General features: G+C 57.7%; 1 protein-coding gene across 2 annotated transcripts in view; it reads right to left on the bottom strand.

Annotated features, from left to right (window-relative positions):
• The window catches only part of ATOH8 (atonal bHLH transcription factor 8), a 67,142-nt gene extending 44,530 nt beyond the window's left edge, over positions 1-22,612 (bottom strand). For both annotated transcript variants that reach the window (XM_057743599.1, XM_057743600.1), the window contains exons 1-2: positions 21,711-22,612; positions 12,301-12,492 (exon numbers count right to left, since the gene is read on the bottom strand). In XM_057743599.1, coding sequence (XP_057599582.1) covers positions 12,301-12,492; positions 21,711-22,478 — 960 coding nt within the window. In that variant the 5' untranslated portion in view covers positions 22,479-22,612. The remainder of the gene's footprint in view (positions 1-12,300; positions 12,493-21,710) is intronic.
• Between the last annotated feature and the right edge of the window lie 4,681 nt (positions 22,613-27,293).

Below are 27,293 nucleotides of genomic sequence, written 5' to 3'. Positions count from 1 at the left end.
TGCACATCAGCGCATCAAGGCAGGAGCTGTGTCTCCCCATCAGATGGCCAGGGCCCCACTGGGGACAGGGCACAGAGAAGCTGCCCATGAGGCATCGTGGTGGACAGCTGGAAACACCTCACTCACAAGGGCATCCACGCTTTCATTCATTCAGCTAACATTTGCTGAGTGTTCAGACCGTGCCAGGCTCCATCTGGGGCACTGTGAGCAAAACAGATCAGGACCCCCCCCTGCCCGGCGCTGCCCCCCAGGAGAACAAGCCCCTGAGCAGAAGCGAGTTTCCCTAGAGAAAGGAAGCCACGTGTTTCCCGTGCCCAAACAGCTTGGACAGGTCCCAGTTCCCACTAATTGATGCACTTCCCTGCATTCTCTGTCAGACGCTACTGGATGTACTTCAGCTTCCTCTTGACAACTCAAAGTCAAGCCCAGGAACATCAGGCTACAGAAGACTCCCCAGGTCCCTGAGGTTCCTCGGGCCCTTGACCCTAAATGGCCCCAAGCCTCTGGCTCTTCTGAGCCTCTGGCATTGCTCTTTTTGTTCTGTTTCTTCCCAAGCCATCAGGCCACTGGCTGTGATTCTGGGGGTTGTTGCATCTGCTCCAGGAGCTGGCCTCCCAGTCGCTTCTGCTCAGCTGCTCTGACCTTAGACACCAGGGAGTCAGGTTTGTAAGAACTGTGTGCAGACTAAGTGCAATGGGCTCCAAAGAAAGTCCCTGCAGGGCTCTCCTGTGACCTTTCCTGCCTGGTCTTTGTGTCATTTAGCCAAAGGGTGGACACTTTGTTTGTTTTGTTCTCCAAAGGGACCCAGCACCTAGAACAATGCCTGACACAAAGGAGACACTCAAAACTGTTTATTCTTAAATAAATGTTCAGGGTCTTTGAAGCTTAATTCATCTTTTTGTGCTTCTATAACTAGAGATTGAATAAGTGAAGAACCACTGCACGTATATGTGGAGGAGGGGGGGTTTGCCCTGGGGGAAAAGGGCCAAACCTTTGCAAATAACCACACTGGCTGCCCACCCACGTCCCGTGTGTGTGCGGTGATGGGGACAGGGTGGCAGAAGCGCTTCACTGTGCTGGAGGAGGCAGGCAATCCTCAGCAGCACCTCACTGTTCTCCAGGTTCTGGGCGGGCTCACCGGGCTGCCCCCCTGTGCCCAGCTGCCCGGCGCTGTCCTGCCTGCTACCATGGGGCCATCTCTAAGGGCTCCTGACCTCTGGGGGAGAGGCGAAGTTCTGAAACCCTTGAAGACCTCCGGGCACCTCCCCAGTGCCGGGAACTCAGTCTACCACGTGGGAGGCCTTGCATCTGATCCTGCCAGAGAGTGCCCACAGGTTCCCCAGCAAACCTGCGCACGTACACACACACACACACACACACACACACACACACACACACACACACAGAGCCGAGGGACACAGCCGGTGTCTGCTGCCTGGCAACAGAGGCAAGTCCTCCGTGGGCAGCCCAGTGTAAGTCACTGGGTGGGGCGGGGACACTCGGGCTCCCCCTGCCCACCTTCCTGATGGACAACAGTGTCCTCCAGGAGCCCCCACGACTACGCAGTACATCCAGTTGACAAGGCCCTTTCAAAGCCATCGTTTCACCTGGGGACACTTCTATCCATGTCTCATGAGGAAAGCGAAGCTTGGACAAGGCAAGCGCCTGAGGGGACAGAGCTCACGAGAGGCTGGGCCGAGACGCAGCCTAAGGTCCTACACGGCTAGACCCCCTCCCCTTGGCAGAACAGAGGGCAGTGATGGTCTGGATTCAGGAGCGCTTGTTTCACGGGGCTTGATGAGCCTGCCAGGGTCCCGCTTGGCCCCACCCAGCTGTGTGGCCCTGGGTAACTCCACCCCCCTGGGTCCCAGCCTCCTCATCTAGCGGCCACAGTTAGTGACATGGATCTCAGGAGGTCACTGCAGGACTCAAGAGGATAAGGGCCGTGAGAGGGCTCTACAAATTGAAAAGCACCGTGCAGAGGGATGATGTTGCCAGTGGCCTGGTCTGGCCACCTAGGTCAGAGGTCCCTAACCCCAGGGCTGCAGACGGGTACAGGTGTGTGGCCTGTTAGGAACTGGGCCACACAGCGGGAGGTGAACGGTGGTCGAGTGAGTGAAGCTTCATCTGCCCTCCTCATCACTCCCCATAGCTCATATTACTGCCTGAACCATCCTCCCCGCCCCACCCTGGTCCGTGGAAAAACTGTCTTCCAGGAAACTGGTCCCTGGTGCCAAAAAGGTTGGGGACTGCTGACCTAGGTTCTCTGAGCTTCAGTGCTGTCCCTGAAAATGGGGCTACAGGCCCTCGCCTTGTGGGGTTGTGGTGAGGAGTAGGCAAACTTGCAGGGATGGGGTTCTGGCACTATGGTTAAGGTTATGACATGGGTTAGCCCCACTGGGAAGAAAACCACTCTGTCACGACTCACAGTCAACTTCCCAGGGATGAGTCATGTGACCGTTGACCCTGCTGCCCTCCCAGCTGAGAGGCCCCGAAGCCTTCCTCGGTTTCAGGGAGAGAGAGAACCCCTTCTTTCAGGGCAGGTAGGGGATCTCCAGGCAGGACTGACTCAACTGGTGAAGAGAAATGCTCTTCCTGTCAAGGCCCTGCCCTGCCTTGGATGTAGCATGTGGATGACGTACTCAGTGCTGTGGCAGCCACTGTGTAGCCATGAGGTAAAGACCAAAAAAGAAGCCCGAAGCCTTAGCACCACCAGAGTCTTGGAGCCAGGGTACAGCCTCCTCCCTTCTCCTTCCCTAACTGTGAGAAACAGAAGCCCTGTGAATTGAAGCTGCTGCTTGAGGGCTTTCTGTGATCTTAAGTGCAAAGCTTTCCTCACTGATTCAAGGCAACAAGAGCCCGAACTCCCCAAACAGGAACCTGGGGGAACCCGGGGCACTTCCCTGCCTATGTCCTGAAGCCCCTAGGTCACCCTTCTCTAGAGTCTTTGCCTGTGGCCCAGGAATATTCAGCCCCAGCTGCAGATTTTCGTGGAAGCATACTTTGGTGGCTCCCTCTGTGCCAAGAGCTGAGACACAAAGATGAACAGGATGACAGTCTAGCTAGAGAGGTGCACTAAACGCGCATTGTGTAATGTAACGAAATGCAGAACAGAGTTTTAATATCACATAATTTACCAGGTGACATATCACCTAAAAATATAATGACACAAACGAGCTCTAAAACATCACATAAAGTATCACATATGTTCATCATTACTTCCTCATGTATTGTAGGATGCTCTCCTGAATTAGACTCTACACACCCCTGTGGCAGGGGCAGGGAGATGGCTGTGCTGTGGGGCCCTGAGGATGTGGCTGGGGTAGGGGTCAGGGAGGGCTTCCAGGAGGACCTGAGACTTCCAGAATGAACAGGCGTTAGCCAGACAGACAGGGGAGAAGGGCATTCCAGGCAGAAGGGACAGCATGAGCACAGAAGCCAAAAATAGCTCTTCTGGGCGAGGAGTTCCGCGTTGCTGGAGTGTAAATTGGGACACCGGGAGTGACTGGCTGGAGCCAGGTCACTTAGGGGGAGGGGCAGGTGCCCTGTAAGGGAGTCTGGCCTCTACCCGTGGCCTGTGGGGAGAACCCGAGGGGTCCTGGGCAGGGGAATGAGGCAGTCAGACGTGGCTCCCAGCAGAGCTGCTGGGAGGGGCTCAGGTGGGGAGGGACAGAGCCAGGGAGCATCTGGGCAGCGGGGCCAGGCCCCAGGTGGCTGTGAAGTCTGGGCGGAGGACAAAGCATCTTGAAGGTGGGAAAGTCTCCTTATTCTGCCCTCTAGAAACACTTACACCAGGAAGTCACGGAAGGCAGGGATTTAAACTTTTCCCTGGAACCAGCCTCCGGTCTGCAGGGGCCGGTAGGAAAGGACGATCAGCTTAAGGACAGGTGGGGAACCAGGGCCTGCTGCCGCCCCCTGTGCTAGGGGCAGGGACTCAAGGCTGGGCAGCGGGCAGGACGGGCCTGGTGCCTCCAGTGGGAGGGCAGCCCTCGGCCCTCACCTTCCCCTGGTCCTCTGGAAGCTCCAGGGCTGGAAAGCGAGTTCTGGCCACTGGGCAGTGCCCACATCAGCAGCAGCGGCCCAGGGCCAGTGGCCACTCCTTCCCTAGGCCCTCCTCACCTTCGGCCCCAGGAAGACCAGGAGACACAGGACGGAGGGCAGAGTTCACAAAACCGTTTACATCCTCTGTGCCACTGAGCCCTGGACAGAGTGGGAGGCAGGCTGGCATCTCCCAGATGAGATACTTGAGCACAGCCACTCAGCTACACAGCCCCCGGAGCAGAGCCGACACCAGCCTCGGAGCGCAGTCCAGACACCTGCCCGCCAAGGCCTCAGCAGCAAGGGGGTCCCTCGACCCACACCCAGCCCTTCAGACGGGGAGATGAACAGCCCTGAAACGGCAATGAATGTAAATACTTTGTCCTGCTGGAGCTGCCATCTCTCCAACTGAAACTGGGAAGAGAGGAGAGACGAGGGAAGTACGGGGCCAGATGCAATGCCCTCCAAAGCCCGGTCCTCAGCTTGTGAAGCGCTGGCCACCCACAGCAGTGTGGATGGCAGGCTTTCTCCACTGCTAGGGTGAGGGGCGTCGCAGCTTCGGGGTCTCATGGGACACTGCGGGGCAGGCAGTGGAAAGGGGGTGCAGGAACTGAGAAAGGAAAGGGGAAGCCCCCAGTCCCCTGCCCTGTGACCCCCCCCATGAGGGCACCGCCATCTGACACGTGGGAGGCATTCCTCTCCCCACCTCCACCTGGCAGCCTCAGGCCTGACTCAGCTCCTCCTCGGGGGTCCAGGGGGTGTAAGGAAGGCAGCCGGGCCTTGCCCTCTCCTCCCCCACCCACGCTGGCCTCCCAGCTGCCAGCCCTGCCCCAGCACCCCCTGGGCCTCCCTCAGGCCACCCGGTGACTGCTCCCAGGAGGTGCCCAGATTCCAGGCAGACATCTCCCAGAAGTTTCTGGCGGGCGGCAGCCGTTCTTAAAAAAGGCTTCGTGTCACACTGCAGTCAGCTGAGGGGCCAGGCACCGGGTGTTTCGTTAAAGCCACCGTTCTCCCAAAGCGTCTCTGGGCTGCCTTCTGATGAGCGGATGGGGGTCTCTGCACCCCCTCTGCACCCCACCCGTCCTCCGGTTTACGACGCTCTGCTCCCCTGCCTACACGGTGCCCTCCCGGGCACCTTCTTTCTGCCCTGTCTCCTCCAGCCAAGGTTTTATGAAAACAGTCACTTCTAACCATCCCCAATTTTAACAGCTTTGAGAAGCAAACACAGTTTGACAGCGTCCAGCAGACCTAATTAGGTGGCCTTCGGGCACCTTAGAGGAGGAGGAAAAGTCACAACGGGTGCAAGAAGAGGAAGAAACAGCATTCAAAGAAAACAAGGGGAAACAAAATAAAAAGCAGAGATAAAGAGTGGAGAGAAAACAGCGGCGCCTGAGAAACACGGATTCCAGCCGCCAACTTTTACGGCGTCCAGCCCTGTTATTCATAAGCGAGTTTCCTCTCTCACAAAGGACCTTTTGCACGGTTTTCCCTGCTGCCTCCAAACCAGCTGCTCGCGCTGTTGTATCCTGAGTGATGATGAGGCTCTGAAAGGGTTTTTTGGGAACAGATGGCCAGGGGAGAGCTGGGGAATGTGCCAGCGGAGGGCCGGGCGGGCTGCCAAGGCCTGCGGTGACTGAGTGCTTGGGCTTCCAGCTCGCGTGCTTTCCCTGCCCTCTGCCCTCCGTGGCGCCAGCAGGCCTTCCCAGCGAGCGCTCGGAACATCTGGAGTCTGGGGCTGCCAGGAGGGGGGGCCGCGGCGGCCGGGCGGGGGACCCTCTGTTCCAGCGGAGCTCCCAGGGCCTCGCCACCAGGCCCGCCTGGCGGAACAGCTAATCAAAACCACAGCGCCCGAATGGGAACCAGGCGCGCTCCCAGCTGCAGCCAGAGGCCGCCGGGCGACTTAACCCGGTGTCAGGCCTCGCTGGCGGCGGCGCTGGGGGGGTGGCGGAGGGGGGAGGCTCGGGGACGCTGACACCCCCATGCCCCAGCCCAGCCCAGCCCTCGCCACCCCCAGTGCACAATTGGCTCCCCGCAGCTAAACGAAGCCTGCACGCACTGCAGCCCCACTGCTTACATAAGAGCTGGTGCTCCCGACAAGGTCCTGCACCCGCATTTGCCGGGGGTCCCAGGGCGCAGGCCACCCTGCTGGGCGGTATGGGAGCTTTAGAGCCTGGCTGGAGCTGCAGAGCCCGGAGTTTGGAACCAAAGAGACACGTGTTCAAAGCAGCTCCATCACTTCCTAGCTGTGTGGCCTTGGGCAAGTTGCTGCCCTTCTCTTGGCCTCAGTTTCCCCTCTGTGCAGTGGGGGAAGCTCACCTGTGGGGTTGGCATAAAGGGTAGAGATTAAGTATGGGGGCTACTTGGCACGTAGTGGCCACTCCTCACCCAGGCGGCGCGATTGTTGGTAAAAGTCTGTTTCTTAGCATCATTACAGGGTATAACCACGTTACGCATGTTCTTCGGTTTGAATCGTGAACTTTGAAAGCCCAGGGATTTCTGAGCTGGCTAGATGCTCGTCCCCCTTTCAGGATGCAGGGCCAGGGGTTTGCTCTGAGTGCTGGACAAACAGGAGTCCCCCATTCAGAACTATTTGCCCTTATCTGCCTTTTGGCTGGTCACTCATCGATTCCAGGCACTGCCCGCTCCTGAGATGGTCCTTCCTGGGATTCCACATGAAGCTGTTACCTTGTAGCTGTAAATTCATGAGCTTTCCCTTCTGGCACTGCGAAAACGCCAGCCCTTTCTCATACGGGATCGTGTTCAATCCTTCCAGCAAGGTGGCAAGGAAGGTACGTAAGCTCTCGCTTTACACACGAGAACGGGGGATCAGAGAAGTTAGGCAACACACCCAAGGTCACGCAGGTAGGAAGTACCAGTGCCATGACTCAAACCCAGATCTCCAGCGCCAAAACCTACACTTCCCCTACTTCATGGTCTTGCCAAGCGTCTTTCTGTTGTATGTGCCTTAAAGTTAAATGACAGCACCACAGAGAACTGAAAAGAGCTGCAGGGTTCTCTCAACTTAACCCCCACCTATAGCATCCTGGACCAAGGACTACCGAGGGGCACCTGAAGGGGTTTCCAGAGGGGCACCCTGGCTCAAAGAGGTGCTCTGGGGGCAGTACTCTGGGGGTTAGAGCATCAGAGGGGACTCTTCACCTCTCTGACTTTCTGCGCATGGGAGTTTGCTTCTTCCTCAGTGTCCGAGACCTCGAGTTTTCATTCACGCACAGCGTGGTGGGGAGAAGGGTGGGGTCTGTGGCTGCATGTCAGGAGGGGAGGGGAAGAGGAGGAGATGAAGACAAGGTGAAAGGAGCAGGGAAAGCAGCACCCCAGCCTCCCCCTCCATCTCAGGACCCCCCGGGGAACCTCAGAGAGCCGCGTTCTGTGTTCCAGGGAAGCCAGCTCCAGGCTAACCGGGGAGACTCCCCAGCCAACGGCCCCTCCAGCCCAGTCCCTGCCAGCCTTGTGGACGAACGGTGTCAAATGTGAGAGGAGAAACGGCAGCTGAGAGAACACTCCGTGTTAGAACAAACAGCTGGGGACAAACGTCTATGTGACTGGAATGCCAGAAAAAACAAACTGCATCCATTTTTATGACGAGAAGGGAATCTGATGGTGGTTTCCCACCCACCCCCCTTCCTTCCCAGCAGAGATGGACTCCACGGGCTTTGAAAGCACATGGTATTTAACTCAGTAACATGGCCCAGAGGATGTGGACACGGGACCTCCTCTCACCAGCCCACTTCCACCCAGGGGGCAGGACGGGGAAGGGGCAGGAGCCCCGGGCACGGCTCTTACTGGCCAGGTCCTCCGGCCTCTGGGCCGCAGATCGGTCATTCCTGGGACAACACCAGGATCCGCCTCGAAGGGACGGTGGGAGGCGTCAACAGGGTGATATGTCCGAAGTACTGAACACCGAGCACCACACCCAGCGCGGGAACCAGGCTCTGAGAATGTCAGGTATGATCGGTATTCTTGGGGTGCACTGCCCTTGGGGTCCCCACGGTCTCTGTGAGCGACTTTCAGATCTGTGTGAAATGCCCGTGATGGGCAGAGGGGGAGGGAGAGTAACGGCTTTAGTCATTGGGACGTTGGTTCAGAACGTCTGACCAGAAAGGGCCTTAGAAATCACGTCTGGGGCCAAGTCACCTCGTAGAAGTGGAGACCAAAGCCCCAGTGGGGTGACCATGCACGTGGCAGGTGGGGACAGAGACAGGACAGTGACTTTCACCGGGGACTCTGGGGACGTAGGAGGCCCTGCACACGCGGGGCTGGGTCCTGCCAGAGCAGGAGCTGGAGGCTCCGCCTCCCACACTCTGGGGCTCAGGGACAGACCACAGGAAGAGCAGGTGCCACCGGGTCCTGTCCCAACCCTGAGCTCAGCCACCCAGATGGAACATTCTCAGCTCCCACGGAGCCCCGTCCCCCAACTCCAAACCAACGCCCCCAGCACCAAAACTACAGACGTGTGCACCCAAGATGTTCTTCCAAAGAGGAGTCTGGCTACCCTCGGACCTGCTATCACCATGAAAAGCCTCGGCAGGAAAAGAGGGAAGACATGGGGTTGACGGAGCTACGTCAGCCTCAGTGCCTATTCTGGTTCCAGACCACCCACAGGGTGAGAAGCAGCCTCTGGCCTTGCAGAGCCGACCTGCCCTGCTTGGCTGGCACAGACGGCCACGGTCACAGCCCCGGGATCACCCGTCGCCGCCCAGGCGTCTGGTACAGCCCTTAGCGCAGCGCACCGTCATTGACTTCTCTCTCCCCACCCCAACCCGGGGCCTGTGAGCAACTTGGGGGCAGGAACTTACTGGCCATTTATCACCAGGGCTTAAACTATGCCATCAGTGTTAGTAGCTGCTGCTGCTGCTGCTGCAGCTACTGTTCTTGTTATTATTATTCACGGGAAGGCAACATCTTAGACGGGGGGAACTGGTCCTCTCCTATTCCGCAGGCCTGGCGATGCCCACCCGGCCCAGGTGTGGAACAGTTTTGCTGCTCTTCCTTCTCCTCCTCCTCAGAAGCTCCCAGGAGTTGCTGCTTTAAAAACAGGAGCTGCGGAAACATGGCCGAGAGCCAAGTGCTTAATGTGCATTATCTCCGGCTGCAGCCGGAGTCCGAGCTGAGCTCTGCCGAGCCCTTCCACTCCTCCCACCTGTCTCTCTGCTGGGCGGCCTCCGACGGGCCTCTCTGCACAACCAGGGCTTCCAAACGGACCCTGGAGCCTCAAAGTCCCATCCTATGAGGCCCAGAGACAGAGGACTCACCAGTCAAGGGATGTGGCTCCCCAACCCCAGCAAGGGAGAGCTGAGATGGGCCAAAGGCTGTTCCTGGGGCCCAGAGGTTAAGTCAAGTTCACTTTAAATCCCGTTCTTCACACAAGTCTGGAGGGACAAAGCGGCTCATCTGGGGACACTGAGTATAATCTTTCAGGGAGGCGCCTTAGGAAAGGGTCACCAAAGCCCCTGGGGCACACGCACAGTGAGAGAGCCACCCTCCGCGGGACAGCTCAGGTTGCCATCAATGGCACTGGTGATGATCATTTGGGGAGGACTTCCTCTCAGCTGGTCACTTACGTTAGCATGCTTTCTAGTTTCTTCCTTTCTTTATCCTTCATGAGAATGTAAGCTGGACTCACTCCCACCCCCAAACCCTCATGCTGTCCTGAGTGGCTGCAGGGGAGGGGCAACGGGGGCTTGATCTGAGCTCCACATGCACCTGCTCTGTCTACAGGAACCAGGGAGGGCCAAGCCTGTCCCATCGCACACACCCATCATGGTGCCCATGTGCTCAGGATGGGATTCTTCAATGTGGAACTCACTGCCGGTGCTCAATAAACATTGAATGGATGAACAAATAAAGGAATGCATCTCTACGGACACCAGCTCCCTTGGTTCTGGTTAATAAAACAGTGGCCTATCCTAGCCACTCAGGGCCACTGGGCGGGTCACTGAAGACCATCCCTGAGGACACCCTGAAACTCACCTACCTGCAGGATGACAGGTGCAGGAAGGCACACACAGCAGGAGTGGGGTGGTGCTATGGTCCGCCCCCATCGCCCAGGGCAGTTACAGGGCCTGAAAGGCTTCAGATGTCCCAGCAGCTGCTGAACCCTGTCCCACGCCTCCCTTCAAGTCCTCTTGGCAATGGTGGTTGTCCAGGTAGGGTCCTCAGGAGATGGCAGCCTCAGGATAGCCGCTCGGCAGGAGGGGCTACAGGATGCAAGGGGCCCCGTGTCCTTCAGAGGTGAGGCAGGACCTCTGCTTGTAGAGTCAGACTGCAAAGGGCCTTGGAAATCACTGATGTTTCCACCATCCCCATTTATTGAGGAGAAAATTGAGGCAAGAAGAGGTTAAGAAATGGGTCCAAAATGACACAGCTAGTCGGTCGTGAGCCAGGCTTTCAACTCAGGGCTGTTTGATGCTCTTACCCACGATCTAACAACTCAGTCTCCCAATGTGCACAACGGAGAGGCTGGACCAGATGGTCTCTAAGGTGTCTTAGAGTTGAGGTGATTTCAGGGGAAGCTAAAATCTCATCTCTCCTGGGCATCTTCACACGCCCTCCTTCTTACCTCACCTCCCAAGCGTCTAGCCTCCTCCCCAGCCCAGGACACTCTGCTTCAAGCAAAGAACAGGGAAGGAGGGGACCCCAGGACTCCGGCCTTTGGTGGGTGAGGGGAGGACTTAGGCAGGGGGGGATGAGGGGCAGAGATGGGGGAAATGGGGCCTGCCCATCCACACCTAAGGCCGCTGAATGCCGGGGAAGTTCACCGAGAGTTTACAGCCCTCCTTTGTCACAGAGCACTGCATAGAGCCATCAATCACGCCCTTAATTTACCCGTGTCACTTTCCAGAGGAGAGCCGCCCTGCGAGCAGCCAGTGGCCTTCCTCTCTCACCCACTTGATGAGGATTTCATCTAATTGGTCCACGTTAAATCACTCCCAGGATTGCAACGTGCCGCCACCGCAGCAGCGGCAGTGGGCTGACAGTGGGGACACACAGGGGCCCTCCCTACTGTGGGCAGGAGAGTCCTCGGAGGGCCTCCCTGGCTGGAAGCCTCTTGAAGGGGCCTCTGAGAAACCTGGAGAACCCAGAGAGGGGCCCCCTTGAAAGGGGGCCTGGGGGAGGAATGTTAGGGATGGGGGGAGGGGCCGGCCAGGAAGGAAGGAGGAGGTGGTGGGAAGGAATGAATGGAGGATGCCAGAGTCACTTGGCTCCCCCACCCTCCCCATCCCTGGATGCCCAGAGGAGTCAGGCATCTCTAACCACCTCCAGCCTCTTCATGGCTACAGACTGGGTCCCATCCTCTGTCTCTCTTCCTCTAGCCTCGTGGGCATAGAGATCCCGAGGGCTGCCATAAGCCTTGCTCTGCACTGCCTGGCAATGACCCCCAACTGGAAATGCTGGAAGCCTAGGCCATCTGGGAAGCACAGCTGTGCCTGACACCTTTCCTCCTGCCCATATTTCTGCAAAAACACCAGGCTTTGCACAGGCTGTTTCCTCTGCCTGCTTCGGACGCTGATCCTGCCTTCCCTGCCCGGCAACCTCCTGGTTGTGCTGCTGGTCCCAGCTCAACCATCACTTACACAAAGATGCTCTTTCCATCTCCCTTGGGCAGGAGAGGTAACCCGTCCTTCCTCTGCCTGACCTTCCCCTGTCCCAGCACAGGCCTCCGGGGCCTCCTCACTACACTGTCCTGCCCTTATCCATGGGCAAGAGAGTCTCTGAGCATCCTGCGTGGGGGTGCTGGCACCATGTCTGTCATCTTTATACCCCTGCCCAGCAAGCTCAGCACATCTCTTCAGAATGGATGAATGGATGAACATCACTTGCCTTAATGCGTGACCTTAGGTAACCCACAGGCCAAGTCACATGACCAAAACGTACCAAAGGGCTGTCTTGGGGAGAGAGATCTCACCCTGATATGAAATCAGTCAGGGGCTGTGTGGGGGATTCAGCACCAGAGCACATCAGGCCAGAAGGAGCTTCAGAGATAAGCTGTCCTCCTCGTCCAAGTGATGAGGAAACGCAGACCCGGGGGACTATCCCCGGGACCCAGCAGCCCCAGCACCAGACGCAGAGTCACACACCATCCCAAAGGCCTGAGGAGCCCTGAAGCTGGCGTGAACCCCAGCAAACATCCAAGAGGCTGATCTCGCCGGTCCCTCTGGAAGCCTGGGTGAGCGAGGGGCGCCCGAGGTCCTGCCCCACCGGCCCATCCCCCCCGGAGGCCCTGCTGGCGTGGCTGGCACGTACCTTGCGCTTCTTGGCGCGGCCCTCGGCCTGCAGGGTGCGGGTACAGCGCTGCACGCACTCGGAGAAGCTGAGGTTGCTGTGGTCCGCGCTGTAGTCAAGGTCGGCCAGCCGCGCCAGGGACAGGATGTAGTTGCAGGCGATCCTCAGGATGGCCAGCTTGGACAGCTTCTGCCCATACGAGTAACACGGCACCTGGGGGGTTGAGAAGGCGTCAGGAGGGGCTGCCAGGGGCTCTGCTGAGAACCGCCCCGGTGGCACCTTGTCCAGGCAGGTGTGGTGCCGCTCACAGTGACATCTGTGTCGCCGGAGAGGGGACGGCCGGGAGGCAGAGGTGGCCTGTCCAGTCTCTCAACCTGATTTCATTCCCTGTTCTAAGCACCTGCTGCTTCCACACACACAGCCTCTGGGGGGCAGCCACATCCCCATGCTGTAGGGGAAGAAACCGAGGCTCAGCGAGTGCCCGAATGTCAGGGACGCGAAGCGCGGGGGCTCCCCCAGGACAGAGCTCTGTCCCCCTCCCCCCTGAGAAGGAATCTCTCAGAGAGAACAGCTGTTTTTTTAGCTCTGAGCGTCGATTTACTCATTCAGTGGCACTTGTCTTGCTGGGCACTTGGGGTCCAACAGTGAATAATAACTCGAGTCTGCGATCAGAGAACTTACACTCAAGAGTGATGTTATAACGTCGTATCAGAGTTAGGTGCCCGGGACTCTGGGAACAGACCAGAAGGGACATGCCAGTGCTCAGCTGGGGCGGGGAGGCGGATGCCCTCCCATGATTGGCTTCCTTTTGTTTTTCTCTTTGTCTTTCTGTCCTCTGGACCTGGGGTGCTGCTGGGCATACAGCAGGTGCCTAATAAGTACAGCTCCAACCAGATTGGACATCCTTGATATTCATCACCAACTAGACACTCACGAATGGCACAGGGACTTGTATAGGTGAAGAGATGGAGTCTCTAACACTGTCCGCCAATGTGCCCGCTGCATGAGCAAAAATCTACAAAGACTGCAGCAGAGTTCTGTGTCGTAATGTGGGGATGTCATCACCAAGTCCACCTGACAGGTGCTTAAGCAATAGAGCTGCTCTGATGAGTCACCTAAATGACCCAAACGTGCACACCCAGCAACCAAGGCTGCGGCGTCCTCCTCTCGGTGGTTCTCCAAGATCCAAATGCAGCCTCCCTCGCCACCACCATACCTGGTCCTGACTAACCCTCACCCACACAGGCTGGGGCCCCCGTGGGGGGACCACTCAACCGGCATGCCAGCCACTGTTCTGGACCCGTGGTTCTGAACCGGGGACAATATCGTCCCTCAGGGGCAGCTGGCAATGTCTGCAGGCCTTTTTTTAAAAATAAATTTATTTATTTATTTTTTATTTATTTATTTATTTATTAGCTGCGTTGGGTCTTCGTTGTTGCGTGTGGGTTTTCTCTAGTTGCAGCAAGCAGGAGCTACTCTGTTGTGGTGCGCAGGCTTCTCACTGCAGTGGCTTCTCTTGTTGCAGAGCATGGACTCTAGGCATGTGAGCTTCAGTAGTTGTGGCACGTGGGCTCAACAGTTGTGGTTCTTGGGTTCTAGAGCACAGGCTCAGTAGTTGTGGCGCACAGGCTTAGTTGCTCTGCAGCATGTGGGATCTTCCTGGACCAGGGACCGAACCCATGTCCCCTGCACTGGCAGGTGGATTCTTAACCACTGCGCCACCAGGGAAGTCCTGTAGACATTCTTGATGGTCACCACCAGGGAGCAGGCGGGAAGGGGCTACTGGCCTTTCATGGGCAGAGGCCAGGGATGCTGCTGACCTTACAATGCTCAGGGTCCTATGATGCCCCCACAACAAAGAATGACCTGGCCCCAAATGTCAGCAGCGCTGCCGTTGAGAAAGCATAAACGAGAGAGCGCTTCAGATGAGGGCCCTGGGTGCATCAACACTGTGATCTCACATGAAAGCTCACTTCGTCCAAGAGCTTGCCCTGACCTCCCCACCCAACCCTGCACCAGCGGCTAGGGCCACCTCCCCTGGATGGTGCTCTAACAGCCCCCATCTGTCCTTAACTCCTGATTACTGTGATTCATTGAATGGTCCGTCTCCGTGTGAGCTGCCAGCAGAAGGCCTCTGCATGCAGAGCCTAGCACAGGTCCTGCCCATCACCGGCCTCCAAAGGGTTTACTGAATGAGGGAAAGAACGAACAAATGAATGCTCTCCCTCCATATTCACCAGGTGACTCCAGAAGGTTTAGAACTGGGTTCAAAACTGTTCTCTCTCTCTCTCTTTTTTTGGGGGGCGTGGGGGAGCACGCTGCTCAGCTTGCAGGATCTTAGTTCCCTGACCAGGGATCAAACCCACTCACCCTACCATGGACATGCGGAGTCCTAACCCCTGGACTGCCAGGAAATTCTCAAAAACCGCTCTCTCTCTGAAAATGAAGATGTAGTTATTTGGCGCAGAGGTGAAGCTCGTTCACCTTTTAGTCACCTGGGCTGATGCCTGGCTCTAGCTATAATCCCTAGGTAAGAGACATAACCATTCTGAGCCCTGGTGCCCTTGTCACAGTGCTAACAGGACTGACCACACAGCATGGTAAGGACGAAAGGAGATGGCGTATGCGCTGCACGGAGTAAGGACGGATACAGGTCAGTGGCATTATTACAGTGGGTGTTGCAGGGGGTCTCCAAAGAGAGACTCCCAAGAGGGTGAGAAGCAGAGGGTGAGAGAGGGAGATCGGAGCCAGGACATAGTGCTTGCTCATGCCCCACCTCCCATGGGTCCTGAGACCGCAGCCCAGGCCCAAGGGAAGACTTGCTGTCACCTTTCAAAATCCTTCGGCAGCCAAGGAGTCGCCCCTCACCAGGCCAGGAAACCCAGGGAGGGGCAGAGGGACCACCAGCTCCTGTGCATTCCCCCTCCCTCTCCCAGCCCTGGCCACAGCTTCAAACCCATCTGACAAAAGCCTGCAGAAGAACGCACTTTGCCTGTTCCCAACCAGAGGCCAGAGAATCCTGCTTTATCAGCCTGAACAAACAAACAAGGTCCGTGGGACAGAAAGGCTCCCGGGAGTCCTGGGGCAGAGGTAAGGGTCTGAGGGGCCAGCCCAGCTCCTCTGCCTCCTCTGCACCCAGGGAGGGAGTGCCTGCTTGGTGGAGGCTCTGGACAGCGGGCGCAGCTCTGTGACACAGGCCCTAGTGTGCTGTCACCCAGAGGCCACCCTGGGAGTTACTCAGCTCTTTGAGCCGTTGTTCCCCTGAGCAGCTGGGCTGCCCTGCCCGTGGGGAGCAGGAATCTTGGAAGGGATTTGCACGTGGGGATCCACGGTCATTGCAGAACTACAGAGCAACAGATGAGGTCAAGGCCAACCTGGGGGCTCCCGTGCCAAGTTCTGAGCCAGTTTTTTCCCAGATTTGTCACTCTGTCCCACTGCTTCTGCCAAAGTCCAAGTCTAACAAGAAAACCAACTACTGAGCTCTGGTTGTTTACCTGGCACGGTGGTCACTATTTACAGGTAGTTTTAGCCCATTGAAACTTTCCCCCAAATAAAGATTGTTACCCCATCTGCACATGAGGAAACAGAGAGGTGACATATTGGGCCCCAGGTCACTCAGCTAACACCTAGTTGGAGCCAGAAGCTCGTGTGTTTATTGCCCAAGGAAGGTACGTAGCCACTGGGCTCTCCAAGCTCCCACTGCCAGAGGGGGCCATGTATGGGACACCAGGGGCACCTTCTGGCAGCTCACGCTGTCTCATCCCACTCTCCAGGGGTGTGCTCCTCAGCTGGCTAATTCCAGATCCTCCTGGTGCCCATGCCCCAGGGTGCAGCAGCTGGGCCCCCAAAAGCCCAGCTTGGAGGCACCGTTGCTTAATGGGGACCTGATTCTGGAAGGTCAAGGTAAGGCGGAAGGAGCTGGTCTGAATCCCAAACAGCGGGGTGACTTCGGACAGGTAGCTTCACCTCTCTGAGCCTCCGTTTCCTTATCTGCAGTGTGGGGACAATGCCTGGGTACCGTCCATGACTGCTGGAACCAGGTCATCCCTTGCTGTTTCTTATGATCTACTAAGGCCTGGCAGAGGGCTGCATCTTGTGAGTACAAGTCATCTTTAAACAACCCCATGAGGTAGAAATGATGACTTCCACTTCACAGAGAAGCATTTGATGCCCAGGGAGTGTGAGAACTTCTTGTATCTCTCAGCTGATGAAAGATGAGCTGGGTTTTGAACTCACACCTTAGCTGAGCTCTTTCCAATCAGCCAGAAGCTGGGGAACTGCGTGGGGGTGGGGGTGAGCACCTATAGCCTATGGTGGGGAGGTGGGCAGCCCACCCTTCTGAGCAGGGGATGGAGAGTTTTGGACTCCAGGGGACCCCAGCCTCAGTGCATCACCTCTCCGAGCACCCACAGCGAGGCCCAGAGCCCAGCCACCCCACCACCTGCAGGAGACCCCACAGCAGTCATCTGCTCAGCCTGGTCAGAGGACAGAGGCCAAAGGAGGCAGCAGGGTCACTTGGCTCCAACTCCTGACAGGCAGCAAAACTTCCAGGAAAGTAAAGGCACCTGCCCCGCACTCACCCCACAAGAACTGTTAAGCTTAAGAGCAGCAGGTACAGGATGGGGATTTTTCACAAGGTCCCACGTGCCCCTAAAAGACTCCATCCCAGCAACCCCAAGCCAGAGCCTCTCCTGGCTCCAGCAAATGGGAAAAAGCAGGAAGGGCACTGGCCTGGGATTCTGAGGCCCTAACTCTACTCCAGGCCATCCACATGACCTTAAACAGGTCCACAACCTTGGGGGACCTCAGTTTCCTCACCAATAAAATGGGCATTGGAATACCTGCTACCACAGAATGGAATTGCTATGGGCAGACGTAGGCAGGTGCCACAGAGAAGCAAAGCCAGGAACCAACCAGCCAATGCAGGGGAGGCGTGGAAGCCTTCCACCCTCTTGCCTCTGGGCCAACTCCTGCCCACGCTTCAGACCCAGCCCAAGACGCCCACTGAGACTCCCAGACCCACAGAGCTCCAATATCACTGCATCCTCGGCACACAGCCGAGCACTTGATTCCATTTGAAATTATTCTCTAATCGGCTCATGTCCATGAGTGGTGGCTCCCTGGGGCAAAGCCGCTTTACACAGAGCTGTTCAAGGTCCTCATCAAGTTCTATTTAAACAAAATCCCAACCGGCTACATAGCAACGAGGCTGGACCCTGAGAACCGGGGTCTGAGTAGTTAAGAACCATGTCCCAGGCCCAGACGGGACAAAACCTGGTCACTCACTCCGCCTCTGTAAGCATCCTCACCTGCAAAATGAGAAGGCAGTGCTACAGGTGTGTGGCAACGGGGCCAGCGAAGGCACTTTGCCCCATGCAATGAGGCTCAGCAAGCAGCCTCCCTGTTGACTGTGGATGCAAGCGGACAGGAGAGAGGCCTCTGTCACCCCTCTCCCATCTGGATGTAAGCAGGCCTGCCCCCCATTCCCTGAGGGGTGGAGGGGCACAGGCTGCGTTGGGGCCACGGCCCCCTGGCATTCTATGGGGTCTGAGATGGAGGGAGGTGCTGGGCTGGGGGCGCCATCCTCACGCCCCCCACCCCGGGCCACCCTGAGTTCACTTGTGGAGGATTCCGTGGGGTGCTCCAAGGCAACAGAGGCGTGGCCACTGGCTTGGCACCTCAGCAGGTCCTGAGGGTTCCTCCTTGCTGCTCCGGGCCTCTGCCGTCCCTCCCTCAGTGCTGAGAGGCTTCGTGCTTCTCAGGCAGAGAGCAAATCTGCACAAATCTGCACACACACCAGATGCCCCAAGGGGGAGCACAGCCTGTGAGCCAGAAGGTTCTGCCGGGAGGGAGGCTGAGGCCCCCAGCTCCGGCCCCTCCCCTCCCCCCCCCAGCAAGGCCAGGCTTCCCTTGGACCCCCTCCCACCTGGCCCGGAGAAGCCCCGCACATGGGCCAGGCCCAGCTGTGCACACACGGCCTTCCCATGAGGCGGGGGGAGGGCCCCACGCAGCTGGGCCGGTGGCATGTGCTGCGGCCTGACCATCTGCCCCGCACACCCACCCCTTGGCCCCGCTGCCTCCCCCATCTGCACTTCCATAGCCAAGCAGCCCCCCACCCCATTCCTTCCTGGTCGAGACCACGGTGCTGGGGGTGGACAGCTCCCGGCCAGTCACCCGGCTCAAGAGCGGGGCTGTTAGGAGCCTGGGCCCCGCAGCCACTCACTGACTCTGATTCGAACCCAGGCTCTGCAATGACGGCGCCACACAGCCACGTGGGAGGCACTGGTACCCCGGAGACTAGGGAATGGCAGGCTGGGGGGCCCAGGAAGCCTCGTGTGGCGGCAAAAGGCTGTGAGACTTTCACCAACTTACAGAAGCTCTCTGAACGTCAGCCTCATCGTCTGTGAAACAGGGGTGGGATGGGATGGGAACAGTACCTATTTCATTAAGCGAACTAATACACGTAACGCTTAGCACAGGACCCAGGACAGAGGAAGCATCTGATAAATGGCAGTTTCTATGCTTGTTATTAAAATGATCACAGAATTCTCATTTCTACATCTGTCAAGACCTCTGCCCAGCGCTGAGGACATTGTAGATGTTCGAGAAATGTCCATTCCTCCTACAGCCCCCATTCCTTTCTTTGTCCACTCTCTGCAAAGAAGCTGTGTATGAGGTAAGCGTTATCACCATTTTCCAGCTTTACCAACTGAGGCTCAGAGAGGGAAAGTAACTTGTCCACGGTCACACAGAAAGCATACAGCAGAGGCATGACTCAAACTCCGGCCTCCGGACTCCCTGTCCAGTGCTCTTTTCACCGTACCAGGAAGCTGCTCAGAGAAACGAAGCCCCAGACCAGAGCCACAATCCCAGAACAGATCTTGGTGCTGCAGTGGCCAAGGCCTCCTTTCAGGCAAAACCATCCTTCTTCCTTTCCACGCACACGAGTGTGTGTGTGTATTCACGTGCGCGCCTTCTACAGGCGGGAAGCTGAGGTCCAGAGGAGGAAGGAGCGCCTCTGAGACATGGGACCTCCCCCATTGGATGGGGGCTGTGTGATGTGGACATGGTGAGTGTGGTCTCGGCCCCAGGCTCTGGGACCAGAAGCACCCAGCGATATTTCTTTCCCTCCCAGACAACAGACAGGTGCCCAGCAGCAGCCTTTCTGGGGAAGGGACAGATGGTTTGGGCAATGGGGGAGCAAACTGGAACAGGCGCTTCTGCTCGTGCATTTGTCTGTGCTCTTGGGCACGGGTGCTGATCGTGTGTATAGGCACAGCTGTGCGTACCTGCGTGTGTGCGCACACTCCCTCCCTGAATTTGTCCCTCTTATATAGAACTTCCCCACAAGAAGGGCAGACGTGAAAGAAAACCAGGATTAATAATCTCATCTCAGAGAGTCAGCCGTGTGTACACCCACCTTCCAACTCTTAACAACACTGCAATCAGGGTGGGGGGCCCATAACGCGGATACAGTCGACACTGCGAGAACCATCTGGCCAGGCGGGCATTCCAGAAACTTCTGTCAGCTTCCTTAACCCACTGGGTGATCTAGGAAGCATTTCCTTCCTTCTTTCTCCAGGCCTCAGTTTTCCATTCCATTAAATGGAAAGCTAAGTCAACTGACAGGGATGGTAAGACCAAATAAGATGGACTTTATTACTGAAAGAAGTTAAAACCACTGGATAAATGAGATGTAGCTGGGTACACAGAGACCATGAATATTTTCTCGGAACTGAAGGAAGCAGCCGAAGGAGTAAAAAGGGCCCCGAACTGGCAGTCAAAGGACCTAGGTGCCAGTCCTGCCCTGCTACTCACCAGCTGTGACGCTTTGGGCACGTAGCCTCCCCAATCTGAGAAGGGTTTCCCTAGCTGTAAGGTGAGCAGGTGGAGCTGTAAGGTGAGCAGGTGGACAGGCATCTCTCTGCCACCTCATCCTTCCATCCTGGGGGGCGGGTAGCAGGATGCCCTACAGGCTATGCCCTCCCCAGGCATCCACACTCAGAGCTGCTGCCTGGGGGTGACACTGAATTCTCCACTCTGCCCACTGCCCAGGGTCCCAACTGTCTGTGACAGTTCTCTGACCCCTCCACTCCACTCCACCTCACTGACCAATCATCTTACCCAAACCCAAGTGACTTTGACTTTGGCTCAAAAGTCACAGAGCCTCTTTGCCCCAGGAGTTCAATTCCCTTCCCATGGATGGACACAGGCACCTTGCCCGCCCCACCCACAAGAGAAAGATGAGAGAGTGGGATTCAAAAAGAAGATCATGTTTCTAAAATCCTTTGTTATTGGCTAAAGCCCAGAGAGAGCGAGTAACTTTCCTGAAGTCACACAGGAAGTCAGCTGCAGAGCAAGCAAAAATCCTGACCATTCAAACCAGTCACACCCACCCACCAGCCCTTCCCCATGCCCTGTGTGGGGTGGGGGCAGCGAGGCATTTACCACTCTCTTCTTAGATCATTTTTTGCCCTATGAGAATGAGCAGCCTGGAACCCCAGGGCAGTCTCAATCTTGTCTAAGTGGAATTGTAAAACTGCCACTCCCCACTACGGGTAATTCTTGGACAAATATTCGTCCCCATCCCCTCTAGAAGACAGTGTCTGGTGAGGACAGCCTCCACCTGCGCCAAACTAAGACGCCCCTAACCCACCGCAGAACTAGTTTCTGAAGATCCCCCAACCAACCAGTCCCCTCAGCAGACCTGCCTGCTTCAGCATGCGGTCAAGCGCTGCAGAGGAGGGGATCTCCTGGGAAGGCTCTCTCCAGCCAATTCCTGAGGCCGCCCCTGCGGAGCGGGTGCAGGCTTGCAGCCCGGGTCCTTAAGGGCACCGGGCGCGAGAGGTCCAGAGCGCAGAAGCAACTTGAGTGCAGGGGCAATCCCTGCTGGGAGATGGGGGCTGAGGAGGGGCTGACAGCCCGGAATGCGGGACCCTTATATTCTGGCAAAACCAGGACCACCCCTCCGCAGCATTCCGGGCCTCCAAGACCACGCCAAAGTGCCAGAAGGGTAAGGGTCTTCCCCCTTCCCCGCCCGAGACAGATTCCCACATTCCCCCTCTCCACTCCCCAGCGCACCCAAGGGACTCCGGAAGACAAATATTCCCTGCCATAAAAGTGAACTATGAGGGCTGAAGTCAGACGCGCAGACAGGGTCACCCCAGGGGGGAAAGGGGTGGCGATAACCAGGGCGTGCCCGAGCCAGGTTATCTCCAATGTTCACCCCCGCTTTGCAAGCTAAGATCCCTACCAATGCTGTGGCAAAGGTCCCTGTCCCAGGAGGACCCGAACCTGTCTGGGCCCTGGGGCCGACCGGGAGGGGACGACTTGCGCCTTACGCACACCCTCATCCTCCCTAAAGTTTCGCCGCCACTTACCCACCCACTCCCGCAGTCATCCCCGGAGGGTGTGTGGCTGGGAGCCGGTACCTGCTTCCTGAGCGCCTCGAAGGCTGCGCTGATGGTGTGCACCCGCGTCCGCTCCCTGGCGTTCGCCAGGAGCCTCCGGGTCTGCTGCAGGGCTTTGATCTCCGAGGAGGCGGCCGTCGCTTCGCCGGGCCGTTTCCTAGGCGACGCGGAGGAATCCGGGTGGTTATTGTAAATTACGTGTGAAATTGACGAGTAAGAACTTTCCCCAGGGCGCGTGGGGGCCGCGGGGCGCACTGAGGGCTCGGGGGGCGCAGGGGGCGCCGACGGCGTGGGGCGTGCTGGCGGAGCGCACAGCAAGATACGGGGACGCAGGCCGGGCTCCCGGAAAGGCTGTGCCTCGGGACCCCCAGGCACCTGGCCCTGGGGCGCGGGAGGCGGCGGCGGCGGCGGCGGCGGCGGCGTGGGCAGTCCCGGCCCCACTGCGCCCAGGGCGAAGCCGCGTTTCCGCGCGTCCAAGACCTCCGGCGCCCTAGCGCCCCCGCGCTCCCCGACCGTGTCCGCGCCCCCACCTGAGGGAACGGCCGGCGCCACCCGGGCTGGCACCCGGGCCGGGACCGGCTGCAGCCGCTGGGTCCTGTCCCGCAGCCCGTTGGTGGCGGTGGCGGTGGCGCCGTGCTCGGGCGCTTCCAAGTCCAATCGGAAAGTTTTATAGCCGTTCGCGCGCCGCGCCGGCTCCTTGCCTTTCCTCTTAAGCTTCTTGAGGCCGTTCAGCTCCTTCACGCACACGGTCTTCCACGGCCCGTCCTCGAGAACCGGGATGTGCTTCATGGCGCGGGCAGCGCGCGAGGCAGGGGCGTGGGGCTGCCCGGGAAGCGCGCGCGCCGCGCTCGCTCTGCACGCTGCGAGCCGGCTCTGCCCGGGCGGCCGCCGCGCTCAGCGCCGCGGAGTCGCCAGCACTCCCCCTGCTCGCTCCCTCCCTCCCTCCCTCCCGCTCTCCCCCTCGCCCGGGGCAGCTGCGCCGCCGGCTCCGCGAAGCCGCCGGGCTGTCCGCTCCCGGAGCGCTCAGAGTGTCATCTGAAGTCGCGGCCGCCGTGCCAGCATTTCTGGAGAACGCCCGCTGCGCTCCATCTGTGTTTGTTTAGCCTCAGTTTACACAGAAGCCCAGTTCGCGAGATCAGTCAGCGCCGCCGCCCGGAGAGGAGGCAGCTCCCGCCGCCGCCGCCTCCCCAGCCCCGGCTGCCCGGGCCGCGAGCGCCTTTAAAGAAACAGGAAGCATTTTTCAAAACAGCTGGGCTGCCGGCCGCCTCCTTTGTCCGCGTCCTCGCTGCCTCCCCCCGCCCCCATCCCTGCTGCCCAGAACCTGCCTCCTGCGACTCTCCCTCCCCGCCCCCTCCTCAAGTCCAGGGCGCTTCTCTCTTCCCGGAGGACAGCCTGCTCCCGGGCACGCGGCTTCTGGGCCCTTCGGCCCTGCCCCAGATCAGAGCTGAGCCTCCCACCCCTGGCCTTGCTGACCTCTCGGTGACGCAGCGCCGACCCTCCGCACCCAGCACCTCCAAGTCCGGCCCTCCAACACAGCTTGCCGATCGAGAAAGAAACAGAAGGGCGACTTCTCCTGGGGAGGGGGCGGGGGGAGGTTGATGAGGGCAGGGGAAAGCCCCGGGGTTTCCCGGGACCCTCACTTCCCCTGCCCCGCAGCCCCATCCTCTCGGGTCGCTTGCTGGAGCAGACGGACCGGGAGCAGAAGGCCTAAGGGACAAGGGAACCGAGGCTCCGAAAGGAGTGGGCTTTCCCACGGTCACGCAGCGAGTTGAAGAGGCCGAGCAGGGTGGAAGCTTCGGGTTTAGACGCAGCATCCGTGAGAAATTCAAGTCACCTCACCCCAGGCTGCCCTCTGAGCCCCGGATTTACTCATCTGTGAAGTGAGAAATTCGGAGAACATCAACGCTTAAATCACAGCGTCGCTCTGAGGAATTAAGCCCTAGGCACATAGGAGTTACCAGTCAAATGGGAGCTTTGGTTATTAGTAGTAGTAGGTAGCTCCTAGAGGCAGATTTCCTGGGTTCACACATCAGCTCTGCCACTTACAAACTGAGTGACATTGGGCAAGTCCCTGAACTTCTCTGTGCCTCCCTTCCCTCCTCTGTAAAACAGAAGTAACAATTGTGCCTTGCTCTGGAGGTGTTGTGAAGATTAATTGAGCATATATGTGCAAAGCGTTGAGAGCAGCCTGGCACAAAGTGAGAGCTTTGCAGGTACCTGCTGTTATTGGCAGGGGACAGAGGTCAACTGCCCAGACCCTCGATCCTCAGGCCCATCCCACTGGGGAAGATTCTAGGAGGACAAAAGGGTAAACTAGTGGCCCTCACCCAAGAACATCTCCCAGAGGCTACCCCCGGGGACCAGCACACAGCTTCGCTCCTTGCAGGTCCCTTCTCTGTGGTAGTTCCTCCTTAAGGTGATGATGGTTGCTTTAAGCAGTTTGGGAGAAGATAGACCCTTGACCCTGGCCTTGGGCTCTGACCTCTGCAGCCACTGGGATCTTGGTTTTTCTGGCCACCGTCCTTCACTCCCATCCCCAGACCCACCAAACCCAGTGAGGGTTTTCTTGTGAAAATACAGGGTTCATCTGAAGTGCCTTCTCTCCTCTAGGGCAGAATGCCCTGGGGGTGGGAGGAGGAAGATTACATGGAGGCCTGTGCCATGCGGTGTCCTGGGAGGTAGGATGGGGGTCCAGGCGGAAGGTTCAAGCGCGAGAGCATAGATTGTGCTTGGCTTTTCGACTGTCAAGCCCCATGACCCTGGGCAAGACAGTTCATCCCACTGGGCTTCTGAATCCGTCCTTGAGGGTGATATTTCTCTCCAGCCAACCTCTCAAGGTAGTTGGGGAAGTAAAAAGAGATCACAATGTAAAAGGACTTTGACATAAGACTTCCAACATCCCTTCACATGTCCACATTCACACAGGGACACACACAGAGGCACGCAGTTCTCTGACCATGGGAAATGCAGAACCTCATTTTTTCCACCGGGATAGGTCCCAGCATCATCAAGTGTGTGCTTCCTGAGGCACCCCCTTTCCTGGACACCCAGCATCTTCCCATACTTGCTCTCTCTCCTGAAGACCAAGGGTGAGCCCCGGAGAGGAGCCTGAACACTCTTCTCACTCGTCAATGAACAGCTCCAGTCTCCCCTCCTCCTGTAAGCCTTGGCTGGTCACCACAGCCCCCTGTCGCTCTTGCTGGCCTCTGCACATGTTCACTCACAAGAACTGCCGCAACTCCGCTAAGGTCCTGTATGAACCCCCGGGTTTGTGAGCTCTTGAAAAGCCTCCGTTTCCTTCCTCCCCATCTCCCAGGAAACCTTTGCTGAAGCCCTCATGCGCTTTACATTCTCCAGATCCCAAGCAGAGGCTGAGACCCCAGCCTGCCCGCTCCTCATGCACCCAGCCAGTCAGTGGCAGAGATGGGGGGCAAGCCAAGCCCCCCTCTCCAGAGCTGCTGGGGTCCTCTCTGAACCTCAGTTTCCTCCTCTGTAAAATGGAGATTGTAATATTGTCTCATAGAGCTGGCATGAGGATTAAGTGAGGCTGCATGTACAGCACTGAGCCTGGTATGTAAGTGGAGTGATGGTGGCCTTACGCATCTTGGGTTAGCACAGCTGCTCAGGCTCTTTGCATCCCAGCATCTGCCCCCAGGCTCAGGGTGCACTTGCAGGCTGGGGTGTCCATGGCTAGTTGGGGCATGTGGAAGTCTTTTGGCATGGCTGAAAGTTGTCCCTAAAGAGGCCAGACTGTGCTCCAAGAAAATCACATGTCTTGGTTGAGTAGCGAAGTCTCCACGTGTGCTGATCCTGAGCCTTTCACCAACTCTCCCAAAACAGAGGAGAAGGTCACTGAGATCCCATGGGAGGGGGAGGAGGGAGTGGTTAGGAGTGGTCAGCTGCGCTGGGTGGAGGTAGAACAGGACTCATGCCCAGCCAGTCTCCCAGGACATGCTCCTTCCTCCTCACCACGCTGCCTCTCCCGCTGGTCAAATTGCAGGGCCCAGGCTTGGCATCAGGCTAGCCTGGGGGGGATCTGCTTTGCCGCTTACCAGCTGTGTGGCCTTGAGCAGCCCGTTCACCTCTCTGAGTTGCATTTTGTTATCTGGGCGTTATCTCCTTCCTCATAAGATGGAATGCCACGTAGCAGAACAGGAAGGCCCAAGTGATGTGAAGGGTCTCTGTTATTGTGATTCTCAGCCCACCAGGTGGCAGACCTCTGAAGTCCAGGCTAAGTGCCCAAGGTCCCCCAGCCTAAGGGCAGACCTGCCCCCCCAGGGGCTCCCTTCCCCTTGGCCTCCTGAAGTGGAGGGAGACCAGCCTGCCAGCGCCCCCTGGTGGTATGACACTGTCTGGACTACACACAACAGCCATCTCCCCACAAGGATTTAGAGCCAGGAGTGGTAGCCCTGCAATGACAACAATGTGGAATTTGCAAATTCATAGAATTTCCAGGATAAAAAGGCTCTGGAGGCTCCAGGTGGTCTCACCGTCTGTTTGGAACGGGACAACACAGGCACCCCAAGAAAACCTACGCCCTGCATTAAAAACATCCTCCACTCAATCAAGTGTTTGAGGTTACCCTGGGCTAGCATGATGGCGCCACTGGGAGGTTCCACATCCCCTGTGTAGCCAGTCCAGGGACTAGGAATGAAGCTAGAAAGGGAAGTGAAGGCAAGGGCTTAGGGCTTAGGCCACTGGGAACAAATGCTAGAAAGCCAGGCAGCTATACTCAGCACCACACAGAGAGTGAATATAGGCTTTATTTCACTCAGTCCTATATGACCCAGAGAAGTAAACCCATTCTACCAGATAAGAAAACTGAGGCTCCTAGACAAAAAACAAAACAAAAACAAAACTTGCCAATGGAAAGGAAATAACAGAAGTGGGATTTGAACCTAGGCCTACAGACCAAAAAACTCAAGCTTTGAACCATTGTGTTCTGCTGCCTCCTGAGACCTCAGTGACAGCATCTGGGGAGGTAGGTCACCAGGCCACCTGCAGGGCTGGCCTATCTGGCAGCCTGGCTGTCCCTGCATATGCCACCAGCCTGGGAGAGCTACTTGCTGTCCTCTTCTCAGCTGAAGCCACTGGCCTCCCTTGCACCAGCTCAGTGACCCTCCAGCTCCTTCCAGGTCAGGGGCAGATGGCAGGGGCACTGCTTCTGGACATTTGATGGTCTCAGGCACATGGATCCCAGATCATAACCAGGCACAGGTGCCCTCCTGGCGTTACCGGGTGGAACCTCCCCAGCATCTGCACCACCCGTGGGTGAGGACAGGATAGCTCTGCAGAGTGGCCTCCCATGATTGCTGTCTTCTTGGCCCGATGGGATGGAACCTTGACTACCTGCTACATGGAACTCTACATTCCTGAGTCTGGAGTCCCTATTTCTGGCCACCTAGATTGTTCCAAATGGATGGGTGTGTCATCCATTCGAGAAAGAGAGGAAGAATAGAATCTAGACTGCCAGAAGGCAACAGAACGCACGTGATCAGTGCCTTCCGGAGCTGTGCTCATAGCCACCCTGGAAAGGACCACCCAGGAGAGTGAGCAGAAAGTAAAATACAGTCAGCCTGGTGGCCCCCAAGGCTCCCCGCTACC

Source organism: Hippopotamus amphibius, chromosome 7, assembly GCF_030028045.1.
Source record: "Hippopotamus amphibius kiboko isolate mHipAmp2 chromosome 7, mHipAmp2.hap2, whole genome shotgun sequence".
NCBI classification, from domain to species: domain Eukaryota; kingdom Metazoa; phylum Chordata; class Mammalia; order Artiodactyla; family Hippopotamidae; genus Hippopotamus; species Hippopotamus amphibius.
Note: the sequence above shows the minus strand (reverse complement) of the source record. Positions and strands in the feature narration are given on the sequence as shown.